We start from the raw sequence: 16,641 nt of genomic DNA, 5'->3' as shown, positions 1-16,641 counted from the left end.
CTCTGGCCACTTTTGTGTTCGGTTGGCGCCATCTTGCATTGCAGCAGTTTCCTGCAGCTTGGTCAAAATCAGTGGCTGTCATTTTTCGCAGCAGAGCAGAAAATCTGGAAAATATGGAGCCTTCCAAGGAAAATGGGGATGTGCCGAAGAGTAAGTGACGACTGAGGGTGTGGGGTGTGCGCGGGTGGTGAATTTTGGGGGCGCTGTGCGGTGCGATGGGGCGAAAAGTGGGTGTGAAAAAATGCCCTCCAGTCGAGTGTCGACTCGAAACACGAGGCGTGTTTTTGTTTTCACCACATTTCGCCTCTTTTCACCCGCGTGGGGCCACCATGTGCGCCCCGGGGCGCGCCCGAGCGCCGGTACGGCAGGCGCTCATGACGATGTGTGGGTGTTGTTGCAGGTGAGGAGATCACGAAGAGGTCAATCCGTGTCCAAGTATGGAAGAAGCTCCTCGAGCAGAAAGCCGCAACTCATACCAACTACGTCTACAATCGCATCACGAACTTCGTGGGGGCCGAGAAGGCCGCCGCCCTTCTTGCGGACACGCAGGAGTTCAAGAATGCCCGTAAGTGGATGCCAACGGAGCTCCCTGGGGTTTCAGGGAGTGGCTCTGGGGCCATATTTCACTGAAAAACTCTCTCTTTTGGTTGTGCGCGTGCAGAAAGAATCAAGATCAACACGGACAAGCCGCAGGAGCCCATCAAGCTGCTGGCTCTGGGCGCCGGGAAGCCCCTGTTCGTCTCCCCAGTGCGCGACTCCACGGCCCTCCTGGCCAAGCTCGAGGCTCCGGCCGATGCCGATCTGGCCGTGCAGAAGCAGCTCATTCGTCCGCAGGTGCTGCGCGAGAAGGGCGAGGAGATCAGTGAGTATCTTGAGACGGGCACAGAATAATGCATGGGAGGATTTCGAGGCGGCTTTGAAGGTTCAATGAAAAGCATGAGAAAAGCGCGTCTAAAAAAGGAATATGATTCATAGACCCGTTCTTAATTTATTCTCGAGAGCACACAGACTTTTGTCTGCTAATCACTGTACAGAGTCACATTGATGGTCGAATTGGAGTTGAATATTGCATAATTGGAAAACAATTCGGAGGAGATTTGAAGGATTCGTCTAGGATTCATGTATGATTCACTCGATTCACTGATTTCTTTGCGTATTGTCTTTTTACTCTTTTGTATTAGATAAAGTGATTTGTTAATCAAACAAAAAGAAGTGGAATCTAAATGCTAAATTTACATTTTTCAAAGGGCTTTTATTACTGACTATTTATTATTGAATCTTCCGTGAATCTATAAAATCAAGTGTAATTTTAACTCCTAGTCAAGTTGATTGGCCGCAGAAATACCAGTCAGACTCATAAACATAGCATAAGCATTGCTTATCACCATTTTTTCTCCGTTGCATTTCACTCTGCGCAAAGATCACGACACGGACCTGAAGCTGGACATGATTGTTATCGGCTCCGTGGCGGTGGACAGAGAAGGTCGCCGAATTGGCAAGGGAAATGGCTACGTGGATCTGGACTTTGCTCTTCTCGTGCACTGCGGAGTTATCACCAATGACACCCTGATCGTGACAACGGTCCACGACGCTCAGGTTCGCTATCTGCCTTTTTGCTCTCTCGCGTTCGCGAGATTTTTGCAACGCCTATGAATTCCACTTGCAGGTCTCCGACAGCTTACCGGCTGATCTCTTCAAAAGCTACGACGTACCTGTGGATATGATCGTGACGCCCACGGAGGTGATCCGCGTGGCGAAGCGCCTTCCGCGTCCGCAGGGCATCGAGTGGCCGCTGCTCTCGCAGCGTCGCCTCGGCATCGTGCCCGTGCTCAAGGTGCTCAAGGAGAAGGAAGAGGCGTAAGTCTGTCGCCAGCTATTGATCCTTGTCTAAGCACTGATCCACGCTTTTTTTCGCCCTCTGCAGAGCCAACAAGGCGATCGAGTTGAAGGCCGAGGACACGGATGTGGAGTCAAATCGCAAGCCGCGTCAGAATCGAAATAAGCGCTTCATGAAGCGCCAGCGCAAGCCTCGCGCGGAGAACAATGGTGAAAATAACGTGAGTAACTAACGGAAGAAACTATCATAGTTTATGCAAAGGATTTTTGAAAAGTTATCCATTGACTTGCAGGAAAACCAACGAACCCGACGCCCACGCAGGAAATTCCCTCGACGTCGCGTAAGTTCGCAAAGCAATTCCAGTGATCATTGTGATAATGTTTTTTTTTTTTTGAAATCGTGATTTTAATATAATATATTATAATTTATGAGCCAAAATGCAAGTCAAAATCTTAACATTTCTTTGTTAAGTGACAATCAAATAGAAATTTTAACTATGTTTTGTGCAGAGTTGAAATACGACCTTTTGCTAGACATTTGGTTTAAAAATAAGAATAGTTTGTCCATTTTAATTGTGGCTCCTTTCGGTTAGACGCTGATTCTCATTATCTATCTTTCTGGCAGAGCGAGAGAGACAATCAGAATGGCCAGGAGAATCCATCAGAGAAGCCGCCTGGTGATCGTCGTCGTGGTACAGATCATAGCAATAACATTTGTATCAAAGTTACAAACATCTCCAAGAACGTTCGCGTGAAGGACATCAAGGCGGAGATCCGACAACGTGGCTGCAATCCGCACTTCATCTCCTGGAAGAGTGAGTAGAATTGCTTGAGGATTGCTGAAATTGTGCGGTTCTTACGCTGTTTTCCGTGCACTTTCAGGCGGACGATGCTTCTTGTATTTCCACAAGCCGGCCACTGATCTGGAGCAGGCCACCAACGATCTTCTGAACTCGCTGGCCGACCTGAAGGTGCGCGTGCAGAACGAGGATCAGATGGAGGAGGTGGAGTTGCGTGTTGAGATTATGAAGTCGCAGGAGCGCAATAACAAAAACGATTTAAATAGAATTGAAACCACTGACGTCACCGCAGTGTAAATCAATTTTCATTGAAACTAACTAAAAAGAAGCAGAGGTGAGTTATTGACGAAGGGAGTCGCGAGAGATGTGACAATGATTTAAGTGAAATTTGGAAAGAAGCACTAAGAAAAGGGAGGTTTATTATAATGAGCATCTCAAGCGAAGAGAGAGTATATTTGAATTTTTGCGGTAAATTGAAGTATAGAGAAAAAAAATGAGATGAATTGAACAAATGATTAGAGAAGAATTTTAGACAAAAAAAAGAAGAAAAGAGTGCGATTTTGAAGAAGCCTCATGAAAAATTTATGTTTTTTGCTACATATTATTGAAAAATCAAGGAACATTTTGATTGTTTTCAACTGAGTTTTTTTTATGATGGCAAAAGAAAATCATAAAAATAGAAAAAAAACTACAAAAAAAAGAGTTTGCAATTCAAAGATTTTCATACCAATAATGAATTTTTCTGTTTTTTTTTCCTTTTTTTTGTACCATAAAATATAACCATAATTTGAGTATTCTTTTGAAGTAAAGCGATGAGAATTCACCTGTTTAAATTTCTGACAAGTTAATACGATAGAATACGATTTTGATGGCTAATGGAAGAAAAGAGAGAGAGAAACGTAATGAAGTAATATTTAATAATATTAACCCATTAACAAAAAATTGAGATCAATAATGAAAAAAAGAAAATTATCGTATAAGAACTTTTAATTGTAATAATACGTATAATTGAAAAGAATGAAGAGATATTTCAATGTTTTTTTTTCTTATTTAGCAACTTCACTCAGATGATTTTGTATTTTTTTTTTTCATATCGATTCGACATTTATTTAACATTTGTCTTGATTACAATTGGATAAACTAAAGAAATGAATCACAATAAAATATTTATGTTAAATAATAATTGATAATTTTCTTGTGTTAACATAGTTTTATATGGAGTTTACTGCTGGGAATAAATTGACAAGTAAAAAAAAGAGAAAATCGTAGAGATTTCGCTAAAAAAAAAGAGCGGGAGAAAACTAAGATGTGAAAAGAATTTAAGCTCATGAATTATTGAAACGTGCAGAAAAGAATCGCGCAGTGATTTTATCCTCTATTTTTAACTATCATTGTACAACTAAATATTTATTTAAATTTTTCTATATGCATTCTCGCTCTTCATTTAATCATCCTCACTGCTTGACTTGATTCAGTGAGTGAATTATGTTTTCTCCCGCTGAACTTTTCACTTGTTGTGCATTAAATATCTCTTGAAGAACTTTTAATGGAAGTTTTGCAACGTATTTCGCGTCAGAGAAGTTTTATTTTGGACGTTTTTCATTGATATTTCTTCACTTTTCTAATACAGTTCAGTGAAATATTGAGTCGTAGCAAGTTTTGTATAACATTTAAGAACCATGAATTAGATTTTTAGTCCCTTTTATCAATCTGAAATTTCCCACTGGGTTTTAGTGAAGAGGAAAACAAACTGTTTAACCTTTCTGGAATGTTGTGTCAAAGCAAATTGAGAATAAAAAATTTGCCGTATTTGAGAAATCCTTTATACATCTTTAAATCATAGTGAAAAGATGCTTTACAACCCTTTGAATTTATGATGAAAAAAAAACTTGAAATTCAAAACTGATTAAATAAAATACAAGACTGTTATGGGCTCGGATAATTTTATCGAGAGAAAGAGAGGAGAAATTATAAAGAGAAGTATAATAAAAAAAATTGAGAAGAATATTGAGTAAATGAAAATTGCATTAAATATGTTGCATAAAGATTGAATAAAGAAAAAAAAACAGAAGTAAATGATTGAAAACGATAAAAAGATTTAAGAAGTAAAAGAAGAAAAATTACAAGGACTTTTTCTATATTGATTGAAATAATATAACGTATATATTTTTTCATGATGCTGAAAGATATTGAATTAATAAATGTACTTTAATTATATATAAAAATAACTATAGATATGTAAAGAGATGATAAAAAAACAGAAAACAAATAAGTGTTATGTGTTTTTCTATGCATATTTGAGACCTCGTTGAGAAATTTCGCATTGATTGAGTGCGATTGATTGAGTGGACAGAATGATGGCGTTATTATTGAGAGAAATTGCAGTTCGAACATTGCGTGAGGCTTTATGGCAGATTGAAAACTTTCTGTTTGACCACAAATGTGAACTTTTTCCTCGGCAAACTTTCCTAAGAGGCGAAAGCTTTTGTGTGAAAAACACATTTATTTCCCACTTTGGGGCCAATTTATTGCCTCCCTTGCGAGAATGAGTTAAGCTTTATCGCTAATGGTTGGTAATTAGGGCGAAGTTTTCAATGTGTTCGCACACATATATTTTCCTGCTCGACGCGCAAGTATTGGCCAAAAATGAAGGGCGAGTTTTTCCATTCGATAAAGTCAATTTGCGGGTTAAATTCCGACTCGATCAAAGTGTGGCAGAAGAGAAAGAGAGAAAAAAGGAGCTTCAATTCCAGAAGGACGATAAATTTCTTTAGTTTTGACGTGGAGATGAAAGGAAAATGACAGTTTCACTTAACTTCCAAAAGGAGATTTCCGAAAGTTTATCGAGCACTCTGAGTGGGAAATTGAGATTCTTTTCACTTTCTTTCGCACACTGAGAATTATGCGAGGCAAAGTTGCACGATGCTATTTGGAAAATGTTCTCAATTGAAATAAAGTTTGACGATCATCACAAGTTTCAATGGTTTCAATAGAGTTTTGACGATTTTGAAGTGAGCATTTATGTGTCTAAAAATAAATTCGCCGCTGAATTTTAAGCAGCAGACACTTTGGCAAATGGGCAGAAAATCGGGGTGAAAAACTAGAGCAGTGTATAAATTTCTCTGGTGTGTTAAAGCATTGGGGCTCGAGCGAATGTGTCTTTACCTTTTGGCTCCGGCGGAAGGCAGGAAGGGCGGTCAAAAGGGAGGAAATTGTAATCGATGGGAAAGTTCTCCGCCCCCAAAAAGTTCCGCAACGATATGGAAAGTGGCCAATGAAGTCAATATTCTTGACACTTGGTCTGTTACATATCTTGTGTTCTCTTTCGCCACCCCAAAACTGCCCCAGCTTTCGGGCTGAGGAGCAGTTTTAGTCGATTAATTAATGGTAATTCTCGCTCGTGATTTATGAGACGATGAGAAGAGACATAAATTGCTCGTGTTATTCATTATTTTGTGGGTGGGAATGGAGAAAGATGGCTCAGTAATTATCGGTAGTTATGCCTCTTTTGGTGGAATTTTCACTCATCAATTTACCCAAAAACCCCATCCAAAGCTCTTCTGGCTTTCCTGCCATCTCGGCTGAGGTGAACTGTGTGTGTGTGTGAGCCTAAATGCGCCTCTGGCGATGGAGCTTCATTCATCTTCGTCTCCTGCGTCGCGACGGCGCTCAGGAAGGAAGACAAGTCAGGGAAAAACAGCCACTAATGAGAATCTGCCTCTCACGCACACTCTCGTGCAATTCTCTCACGTGAACTTGAGCCAGAGCTTAAAGAGGTGTGTTATTGAAAAAAAATTCCCACAACCGATCATATTATATGCTAAACACGAGCATAAACTTTTATGCTTTTACAGCTTCTCTGTGGAGATTTTCAAGCGACGATTTAAATTGCTGGTGTATTTTGTCTTCATAGTGAAACTTTTAATTTATTTCCCTCCTCCGGGGAGAGATTGTGTGCCTGGGATGATTTCCCAGTGGTGAATTAATTACAGAAATCCTGTGGAGCAGTTCAAAGAGACGTGGAGCATTGTGATGATCAGTGTAACATGAACTGCAAAGGAGCTTTGCCTTGAACTTTCCCCGGTGGTCGAACCCCGGACATTAAGATACAAAGGGACATCGATAAGCTGTGGCAACTTTCAGCAAAGTTGGGATTACTGGAAAAACCTCGGAATGTGGAGTGAATGAATCTTGGCAAGTTTAGATGGCAATTGGTACAGATTTACATTAAAATTGACTGTTGAATTAGAACCAAGAATAAATACAACCAAAATAAACCAAAATACGAAACCGAATTAAAGTGAGATAAAATTTAGAGTACATTAGAACTCGTTTCTAATTAAAACGAATAAAAGATAGGCTCTAATAAGACCTGAATTTGTGTTTCACCGCTTCTCATTTCTCAATTTCGCAGTTCTGAGCTTTCTGACCAATAACAGAAGTGAGTCGAGTAAGAAATCCATCAGTTCTCTCTCTAAAACTTTCGCCTAAACACCAAATTTATCCTCACGTACGGAAAATGGTCAGAGTGCGGTTATCGAATTTGTCCTGGAAATTGTTCATTCGACACCATCTAGAGAGTGTAATTCATGGTGCGACCCTCCCGAGGGAGGACTTTATCTTGCCCACCCGAAAAGGGTGGCATTTGCGATTGATATTCAAGGGGACGTGAATGGCGCGCAGGGTGAAAAAGCATGTGTTGTGCTGCTGATTACCGAATTACCACGCAAAGTCACACACTTTCTCCCAATAATCCCCATTGTGGCAAGATTCTGAGAGCTCCTCAATGGGGTTTATCGGCTGAAACATGGTGAATAAAGCTTGTCATATTACAAGTAAACCTTTTAGATAGATATTGAAATTATATATATGGAGTTTTCTGGCATGAAACTATGATATGTGGCTTTGATGTTACGTTAACACCAAAAATATGTGTCAAGAGCTTTAGTTGACTCCTTATTTCCCATTTTAGCAGCATTTCTCCACATTTCCACTGTCAACAAATTGAATTTCCCACGCGATGGGAGGATTTTGATATGAATTCAGATGCAAAACAACTTCTTTGTCGTCCTTTTCTGCTTGTACAGCTTGCGACAATCAAATCACTGTGTTATTTCTGTTATTATTCAGGCACAAATTAAATTTGCATATTTCCACTTTTAGCCTTTGAACTCACAATGCGTCTCTTTTTACGCCCTTGCGAACTTGCTTCCTCTTCACTTGCCATGTCATTCGTTAGCAAAAAAGCCCGTCTTTTTGCTGCTTGATCAGCATCGACAGGAAATAGACTGAGAATATAGTTTTGGGGTATTTAGAGGAGATTTTTATGTTATTTGGCAACTGAAAAGTTTTCACTCAAGTCAAATAAAGGAGGCGTCTTTCGCCAGTGAAAGTTGTGTGGGAAATCTCAAGTGGCGGTGCTGTGAAAGTTTTGTATGGCAAAGAGCAATGTCTTGTCCGCATTGGGAAAATTCCGAGTTTTCTCACAACATCTGTCTGCTTTTTCCCACTCGAGTGCGCGCCTCTTCGGAATTCAGGCCAAGAGAGAGTCACAATAGATGAATTTTTCGGTATTGAATTCAGTTCTGCTTCAGTGAAAAGCTCCTCGCCAGAGTGCTTGAAATTAGCTTTTTTCTTGCGCCACGGAAAAAAGTCCTCGAGTCGCCTTTTCACCCTCCCGACCATTGGCGCACACTTCTTTTGTGTAAACAGATGTGAGAGTGCAGAAAAAAATGGGCCGCTTTCCCGAAGACGAGGCAGAAGGGGAAGAATGGATGGAAGAAGAATGTTCATAAATTGTACTTAAAATTCCTCCTTCCACGCACAGCCTCGAGGTTGAGAAGTTTTCTTTGTCACTCACGATTGCAGCAATACATATCTCAGGGGCTTCCGCATTAAGTTGCGCCTCTCACTCAGTTTTCCCACTGTTCTCACATGAGGAAAACTTTGCACAAAGTGCTTCCCATTATAGGATTTATGTGTATTTATGTAGTGTTGATGATTTGTTTTTAGTGTGGAAAGTTTATACAGTGTTTTGAACGCATATTGATTACAATTTCTGCTCAACTTTAAACAAAGATCAACACATGAAACTGTCGCACAGTATCAACTTTCAATGGTGCTCAAAGCTTTGAGTTCAGGCTCTCGAAAGTCTCGAGCTCTCTTAAATTAACATGACAGCGCTGACACAACGGAAGTTGGAAATATTTCAGAACTTTTTCTAGCTTTTTGTAAAACACGAGCTCTTGCCAGTGGCGTAACAAAGAAAGTTACAAATTGAGTGCGAGAATTGAGGAAAAGAGCTTTAGCACAGGAACGCTTGAGACTACGGAAAAAACTGCATTTTAATTTGAAAAGTCTTTGATTCAAATTCTCTTGAGAAAATCAACAAATGGCAATTATTGTTGAATTGAAAATCTTATTATTGAAATTGTTTTTGCGACATTTATCAAACATACACGATTTTCCAATGATACGCCACTGATTAGCGAGTAGGGGTAATTTAAATACCATCTCTTATTATCCTCTTGTTGCGGAGGAAAAACAATGGAAAATTTTGAAGCTATTTCTTGTGTGCAGATGAACTTTTCTCTTCAATCGAATTCTTTCCCATCGGAAGCACGACGAGGCGGAGTCTCTCGGGGGTGATTGGATGATGTAAAAGAGAAAGTTTCCGATGGTATCGAGGGAGACTCACCTGAACTCCTTGGGCGGAGGGTGAGATTGAATTACGACGTGTAGACACCTGTTGGCGGATGCGAAGCGACTGGCGATGGTGCGACGACCTTAATTAAAATGATAAAATGAGCCATGGATATCAAAGGACGTTCTACTGAAAATCTCCATGGATTTTCCCCAATTTTCTCAATCACCCCCAAATCTCCGCTCTGACGCCCCTCTTTTTTCCGCCTGTGGGAAAAGCGGGACAGCAAAAAAAAATCAATTGAGAGCATTATGCTTGTCAAATGTCTCTTGTTGGGCAACTTGAGAATCTCGCAGCTAATACAGTGGCAAAATAGAAGGGCATTTATGGTTGGCAGTGATATCGTGTGGTGTGTGAATTTCCTGTCAAGAGGGAGAAGCGATAATGGCACAGAAGAATCCATAAGCCCTCATTTTCCTCACCTTCGTGAGTTGAAAGTTGCTCGTACTCAATATTTTGCACCCGCCTTCCATTTCCCACACTTTTCTCCGGGCAGGGAAGGAAGCGAAAAATGCAAACACGCAACTTTTATCCCAGATACATCGTGATTAGAGTCTTGCCTCGTCTGAAACAGAGAGTGTAAACAAATTTGGAGTGATTTCGTGAGGATAGAAAGTTCAGCGAAACGATTTTACGTGTGGAATCTCATCATTACTTCTCTTTGCCGGAGCTTTCGCACCAGCTTTAGACACTTGATGGATTTTTCGGTGGGATTGCGAGTGACAAATTCGCCTCTATATCGTGATTGTAAAATCCCTCTCTGGAGTAAAGCTGCGATGAGAGAAAACTCTGGCGATGCTTAATCGCTTGAAACTTTCGAGCGATATTTCGACATTGCACTACTTCTGGTGCAGACATGCAGAAAGATGGGAGAGCATTTAACTTGATTACAGAGAAAAGTCCACAACGCCAAATGATTGATGACTCGCGTGTTAATTCGAATTTTCCGTCGATCGCGACAATGTCGCCAGACGCGTTTTAAAGAGGCTGAACAAACATTATCATAGTAGAATTAAAGTTCTACCAACGCTTGTCTTCCGCTCTTTTGTGTGTCAAATATTTACCAAAGCGCTGGTGTTCTTGCGGAGCAAACTTCTTGGCAGATGGAATATCGTGTGCGGTGAATATCCCCACCGATTCACATTTATTTCCTTCTTGGAATTTAATTAAGGCCACCTTCTTCCCTGTGTTTTATTGGGTAGTGCCATAATTCTCTCATAAACACCAACTCCAGACAATAAAGTGTAAACAGTGGTGAAGAATTTGCACAACTTCGTGTAAAATTGCCGTGAGAACATTTATTTTCCTAAATTAAGTCACAAATTGAACAATATATTTCTCTTAAGTACAAAACTAAGTAAGATTCATAGGGTTTTCCAACTCTTATCACTTCTATACCATCTCTCTTATAGCTATTTGCTTTATGGCGAGGATGAAATTTTTTCTGTACGCTTCCAATTTAGCCATGGAAGATGCCCAGATAAGCTCCATAATCGATGAAATGAGGTATAAAATGGATGATTCCGCCTCTGGCCCCAAAAAGGCGTCCCTCCGGGTGACTTGCAGGAAGTCAACGGGCAGAAACAGTGGGAGAAGCAATGAATAATCACATGTGAAAGACTGACCCACATGGGGAAATCCATTTGGGGCTAGAAGCGGTCCGCTGTTGCTCCGTTGGCGTCCATTGTGGCCGGCGGGCTTCTCTTCAGCCATGACGGTGCCAATTTGGTCATGAGGAGCGCCCCTAAGGGCGCCGTGGCCGTGATGGCCAGCACTGATACGATGAGGACTTGATTGGCGAACGCCAGCGTTTCGCCAGAAGAATCCATTTTGCGTGCTAAATCGAGTGCAACAGGTCCGAGAGCGGCCTAAATCGGAACATTGCAAGCATTATTATGGACTCTCATCGTAAACTGTGGGCAATAGGCCAGAATCATATTTTCCAGAGATTGGATTTCAAGCAAGGCGCAAATAATCTGCACGAATGAGTTTAACTGCAGACGTTTAAGCATCATCAATGGCCTAAAGAATCATCATACCAACTTTGAAGCACTATTTCTCAATTTTTGCGCATTATTTACCCCTTGCTTCGTGGCTGACGTGCAAACTGAAACGTTAAACTGAGCAATAAACCGACTGACTTTCATCCAGTGTTGATGGCAATCAGCCTGATAACTGCGAGTATGCAATTTCAGTCTCGAGAGACTATCGATAAACCAGCAATCAATTCGGAATCAATTACTCTAATCGTCTTAATTGCTCTCCTGATGGATATGACAACATTGCAGATATTCACCTGAACAGTCGCCTTGGGACATGACGAGATCGTAACATAGGCTTTTTCCTTCCAGTTCAGTTTACCGCCCAACAGTGATGCATAGGCAAAGACCACACGAACCTGAAGAGCAAAAGAAGTGGTTAAAGTGAGAGGGCATAAATTTTCACGCTTGAAGAATTGAGGTCACTCACAAGAACGCCAACGATGAGGACAACGAAGCCGTAGAGCACAGTTTCGCCCTCAAGGAGATTGAATGCCACCTCTTTGCCGATCATGGAGAAGGAGATTGGCTTCATGAACTTCCACATTAAATCCAAGTAAGTCGTGACGTCGGCCTAGAGAGTTTCATGTGAAGCATCATTTGGGAATTGGGCTAATTATTGGATGGAGTGATGGTGATTTCCTTACCGCCTCCCTTGCGTGCTTCTTTCGCCAGCCCGTGCCCGCCACGAAAGACACCACGATGCACGAGAGGGCGCCGGCTGACGGATAGCCGATGGCCTTACTGCCCACGACGCCCAGCACTCCGGCCAGCACTATTGTGGCCACCCTGAGCCCGGTGGAGTACGTCTACAAGGGTTGGAACGTGAGATGTTGATTGCAGAGAACGCAATTCAATTTGTGAACTTGGACGTCCGCCCTGATGCTCTCTAGCACTCAAAGAAAATGCCAAGGAAATTGCCCGGACGTGCGGAATGGCTCCAGGACGGAGGTAAAAGCGTTTTGCAATTTAAATTCATGCACCCATTCGCCAGTGGATTAGTTAAATGGCCATTTCAACTTCCACTATCAAATTGGGCTGCGGTTAGCATTTTCTCTGAGTGCACAATCACCGGGGTAGATGTATGGGAAATGAGGCTGGATGGAGTTAATTAAGTTGTGCTCTTACGGATTTATTGGATGGCATGAGGGTGAGGAAAACGCCCATTCCAAAGCCCGCCACAAGGCCCAGGACAATGCCAATTGGCCCCTGCAAGAGTTGGTCAGTGAGATTGCCACTGGAGAATATGACACCGAGCACAACACCGAAGCAGAAGATGGCGATGACATCGTTGCAGCTGGTCATAGCAATTATGAGGGTGTGAATGCCTTTATTGAGTCCCAGCCGCTGCTCTTTTAGCTGCAGAAGGATGCTGATGACGACGTTCGGGGACACCGCGGTGACCACAAGCCTAAAACAATTATCGTGTCAGTGATATTTTGCTGCCCGAAGTGTGAAATCTCCCCAAATCTCCCTGTCTGGATCATATTGTGTAATATATATGTCGGGAACTTTGAATGATATCGTAAAGTTAACCCTTGCACGACGGTAAAGCAATATTTTCTGGTGCGAATTTCTGACATCCATATTATCTCTTTTAATGAGTAAACATTTATGGCACTTTTTGGTGATAATTAAGAGGAAAATATGGTGCGAAAATCGAGTGGAACTTGAGGTGTGAAGTGTCAATATTACAAAAATTCTGTGTACACATTGCAAAATACAATGATTTCACAGAAAAACCTTCGACAGAAAAATTCTGTCAATGTGATTTTGAAGGAAAACTTCAAGAATGAGTTAAATCATAAACAAAGATCTACTTCCACTTACACATTTGATGTACAATCAAAGTAAGAGGAAAATTCTGAAGTCTAAAAACAAGTGTCACAACAAAATGCATTCTAGAACTCAGAGTTAATGAGCAAAATGACTCTCACCCGAGAAGGAAGCCCCAGAGCCAGGGCATTTGGAAGAGGAATACAGCCAGGACAGCCACGATGACCGTCTCTGCGGCTGTCGGGATGAGAGTGATTTTCATCACCATGCCAAAGAGCTTCCGCAGAGCATCCAGATCCAGTCCTAATCCTGCCAGCAGCATTATGTTAACCAGAGCCAATTCTCTGAAAAGGATTAAAAGGAAGTTAAGGCGAGTGTGACACTTTGTAAACAGTCACATTATAATACCTCAGAATCGCCTCGAGGCCTTGGAGACCGACAAATGTGCCGAGACCGATGTTTCTGTAGAAGACGCCCCAGCCAATCATGCCCAGCATGTCCGGAAGTCCGACGAAGCTCACCAGGATGCCGCACGTTTGTCCGCCGATGAACAGGAAGACCATCCGCATGAAGGGACTGTCCGGAGATGTGTACTGCGGCACAACGGAGTAGCCCACACCCCACATGAGCAGGAAGATCACCAGCAGACTCAGAGGCTGCGAGATTACTGGCCAGTGCTTCACTGTTTTGTTCCATCTGGCGAAGAGTCACCTTCAGTGGCATTCCCTGATCACAATTGCGCGCAAGATACTCACATCTTTGGCTTGTCGTCATCAAACTCTTCATTTTCTGGTTCGCGCTGATGAAAGAGATTCACCTTCTGCGCCTCCTCGTCTCTGGGCTGTCCGCTCATGTTCAGGTCAATGGATGGGATTTGCTGGCCAGACGGATTCGCGACGCGATTTCCTGCCTCTGGTGGTGAGATTGCGACTAAGGCGGAGACATTAAGAGTTAATAAAGTTGCATAACACTCCAATTTTTAAATCTGAGCACCAATTAACACAGTAAATTGTTCAGCGCGCGCCCGACAATTAGAGGTTGACGCCACTGGGTCACTTCTGGACGGCGGAATCTGTCAAAAACCCAAGACAATCGCAGGGAAGTGCGTTTACGTAGTGGCGGAGTTCATTGATTACACGCCACTGACTTTCTTCTGAACAGCGCTGCAAATGTGCGCGCAATAGCGGAAAAATCTCCAATTGCACGATGCAGTGAAGCGTTAATTTCAATTCTTAATTGGCACTTTCTTTGCTAATGCACTGAGAGCTCAGTTGATTCACACTTAAGAATAAATAAAGATTTTGTGCTTCCCAGATAGAAAAGACAAAGAGCAATAAGACAAGACAAACGATAACTCACTTTGCAGATAGCGAGTATTTAATTATCAGTTCTTCTGCAATAATTGTTTGCATAACAAAAGAGCTGGCAATATAAAAGTATAACTTGATATAAATATTTGCAAATGAAGTAATTATGTAATCATGTAGTTATGTTTACAATCATGTATACGCGATATTAATGTCAATTACCAACTCATAATTTTTATAAAATGCGTGTTGGTTAAAATTCAAGCAAAAATGTCTCATTATAACGACATTACGTTATTGTAATGTTTATTGAATTTATGAAATTAATTAAAAATACAATGAAGTTCGGCAAACACAATTTTAAATGTCGTGAATGTCAAAGAGAAAAATAACATTAAACATCCCTCAGCGTTATGTTGTATTAACGCAAAAAAATATTCGTGGTATAAATTTAATGAATCCACTGGAATTTCACTGCAAATTTAATAAAGTCAATTAATTTATAACTCTCTATTTTTTGACACTCTCGTCAACATTTCCACTGAAGCGTAAAATCGTCAATAATGCGCTCATCTCTTATTGCTGTCTCTCTTTTGTGACAGAATTCACATGCGAAGAGGCTCACAACATCACGCTGCGCGTATTTTCAAAAAGTCGATAACGATGAAACAGAATTTCACTAAGGCGCTGACAAATAAAATATTTACAGAATTTTTTTCTCTCTAAAGTATCAAATGCTGGGAAATTACCTTTTCTCCGGAAAAACATTGTGCGAAAGGGCAAAAGTTTGCGCAAGATGAAGGGGCTAAAAAGTACTTGAGGAAGTTAGTGCAAATTAATTTGTTCACGTCTAATTTCCCGGGTTATTCTGGTATTCTACGCATTTCAATTAAAAAGTTATAAATATGCACAGAGAGGAAAAAAGTTCACTTTTGGCACAAAGTCACACCAGAAAGTTGCCTTCTGCCGCTCACGCTCGAAACTGGCACTCTAACGAATTTTTCCCTCACTGGCTGCCCTCCAGCATTCGGCGCGGAATTGTTGGGAATGGGAAGGAATGTAATGTTATTCTGAATCACGTGCGCGTCTGGCGGGAGTGTTCTTCGCGATCCGATCGAACGATAGACTGAGTCTGTGGCACTGGAGAGAAGCTTATATTCCTCCCAATTAATCTCAATGGTTCAGCGTCACCAGCAATTTCATCATTTGCAGCAAAAGATGCTCTCTTACGCATCTCCAAGTGATAATATTTAATTAACAGAAGGCGACAAATCAGCCGGACGTAGACTGATGTTTGACTTTGTTACAATTTATTTAAATATCCTATTATCGGAGAGCCAAGGAAAATTACTCACACTCTCTGCGCTTGCTGAACATCAATATACTTTGTCAGTTTAATGATAGTGGATCATTTTACTTCCATCCTCACTTTGCAATGAAAACAACCTCACTAATGTGCGGAAAATGTGATCTCGGAAGATGCTCAACAGGCAAAATAGTAAGGAATTTTTATGCTCCATCGCCTTTTTAAAGATTCATTGCCTTATCACCTTATCTCGTTGGTTATTTTAGTGTGCTCCGAATAAGCCTACGCGCTTGTGAGATATAATGAGGCAAATAGAGTGTAAGAATAAGTGCCACGAGATCACGTAATTTCATTATTTTTTGGCGGCAAGATCCGGCGAAGACCACATATTTGCACAACAGTGCTAAACTTGGCTGAGAAATTAAATACAATTATTTGCAGTCAAGGAGGCAAATCTAGATGCAAACAGCACAGTTTTGCCGGATAATTCCCCAACATTACAATGCACTCTCGTTTGTGTTTTTATGACGCCCAAAACACACTTCTCGTCTGCTAAATTACTCCCATCGTTAGACTAAAGAAGCTGAGATTTTCAGCTGCATTATCTCAATCTAAAAGTGGAATGCAACAAATGTGGAGGTAATTTAATAAGCACTTTCATCAATTTGCGTATTTTCGTGCTGAATACGCGCAATACTGGCGGAGGAATCTTTCTAGCGAATCTCAGAATATTTTCACGAACTCACATTCCAAGTTGAAGGTAAGAAAGTGAGAGCAATAATTTTTCAATGGATATCAAATATCAGATATCGCTCTGAGATTGGCTAATTGTGCATTCAAGATTAAAGCGGAACTGAGGTTGAAACATGCAAAA

At 41.3% G+C, this 16,641-nt stretch overlaps 2 protein-coding genes across 5 annotated transcripts; one reads left to right on the top strand and one right to left on the bottom strand.

Moving 5' to 3' along the window:
- The first annotated feature begins 20 nt into the window (after positions 1–20).
- Positions 21–4,908, top strand: LOC132258691 (methenyltetrahydrofolate synthase domain-containing protein). 2 transcript variants are annotated; one of them, XM_059756117.1, is made up of 9 exons: positions 21–150; positions 401–565; positions 662–862; positions 1,421–1,596; positions 1,667–1,857; positions 1,925–2,057; positions 2,130–2,177; positions 2,462–2,651; positions 2,719–4,908. In XM_059756117.1, the coding sequence occupies exons 1-9, from the start codon at positions 114–116 to the stop codon at positions 2,931–2,933; spliced, it is 1,356 nt and encodes a 451-aa protein (XP_059612100.1). In that variant the 5' UTR covers positions 21–113; the 3' UTR covers positions 2,934–4,908. The 2 variants fall into 2 exon arrangements, with proteins under 2 accessions (XP_059612100.1, XP_059612099.1); XM_059756116.1 differs by having other exon boundaries at positions 2,112–2,177.
- Positions 4,909–10,628: 5,720 nt separating this feature from the next.
- On the bottom strand, positions 10,629–15,952 carry LOC132257508 (sodium/hydrogen exchanger 9B2). 3 transcript variants are annotated; one of them, XM_059754445.1, is made up of 9 exons: positions 15,817–15,952; positions 13,910–14,084; positions 13,563–13,850; positions 13,316–13,498; positions 12,507–12,789; positions 12,026–12,187; positions 11,809–11,952; positions 11,636–11,737; positions 10,629–11,207 (listed from the first exon to the last, which is right to left on the bottom strand). In XM_059754445.1, the coding sequence occupies exons 1-9, from the start codon at positions 15,836–15,838 to the stop codon at positions 10,989–10,991; spliced, it is 1,578 nt and encodes a 525-aa protein (XP_059610428.1). In that variant the 5' UTR covers positions 15,839–15,952; the 3' UTR covers positions 10,629–10,988. The 3 variants fall into 3 exon arrangements, with proteins under 3 accessions (XP_059610428.1, XP_059610429.1, XP_059610430.1); XM_059754446.1 differs by lacking the exon at positions 15,817–15,952 and adding an exon at positions 15,211–15,671; XM_059754447.1 differs by lacking the exon at positions 15,817–15,952 and adding an exon at positions 14,148–14,255.
- Positions 15,953–16,641: the final 689 nt, after the last annotated feature.

The sequence above is a fragment of the Phlebotomus argentipes genome, unplaced genomic scaffold (genome assembly GCF_947086385.1).
Source record: "Phlebotomus argentipes unplaced genomic scaffold, Phlebotomus argentipes genome assembly scaffold_4, whole genome shotgun sequence".
NCBI lineage: Eukaryota > Metazoa > Arthropoda > Insecta > Diptera > Psychodidae > Phlebotomus > Phlebotomus argentipes.
Note: the sequence above shows the minus strand (reverse complement) of the source record. Positions and strands in the feature narration are given on the sequence as shown.

Bases quoted from the DNA above. Each gene is read 5' to 3' on its own strand.
- LOC132258691 (XM_059756116.1), top strand. From the start codon at position 114: ATGGAGCCTTCCAAGGAAAATGGGGATGTGCCGAAGA. The intron at 1,597-1,666 runs GTTCGCTATCTG...TTCCACTTGCAG, and splicing joins CAACGGTCCACGACGCTCAG to GTCTCCGACAGCTTACCGGC. The intron at 1,858-1,924 runs GTAAGTCTGTCG...CGCCCTCTGCAG, and splicing joins CTCAAGGAGAAGGAAGAGGC to AGCCAACAAGGCGATCGAGT.
- LOC132257508 (XM_059754445.1), bottom strand. From the start codon at position 15,838: ATGTTCAGCAAGCGCAGAGAGT. The intron at 14,085-15,816 runs GTGAGTAATTTT...TCTCCGCCTTAG, and splicing joins GTTCAGCAAGCGCAGAGAGT to TCGCAATCTCACCACCAGAG. The intron at 11,738-11,808 runs GTGAGTGACCTC...TTTGCTCTTCAG, and splicing joins TCCTCATCGTTGGCGTTCTT to GTTCGTGTGGTCTTTGCCTA.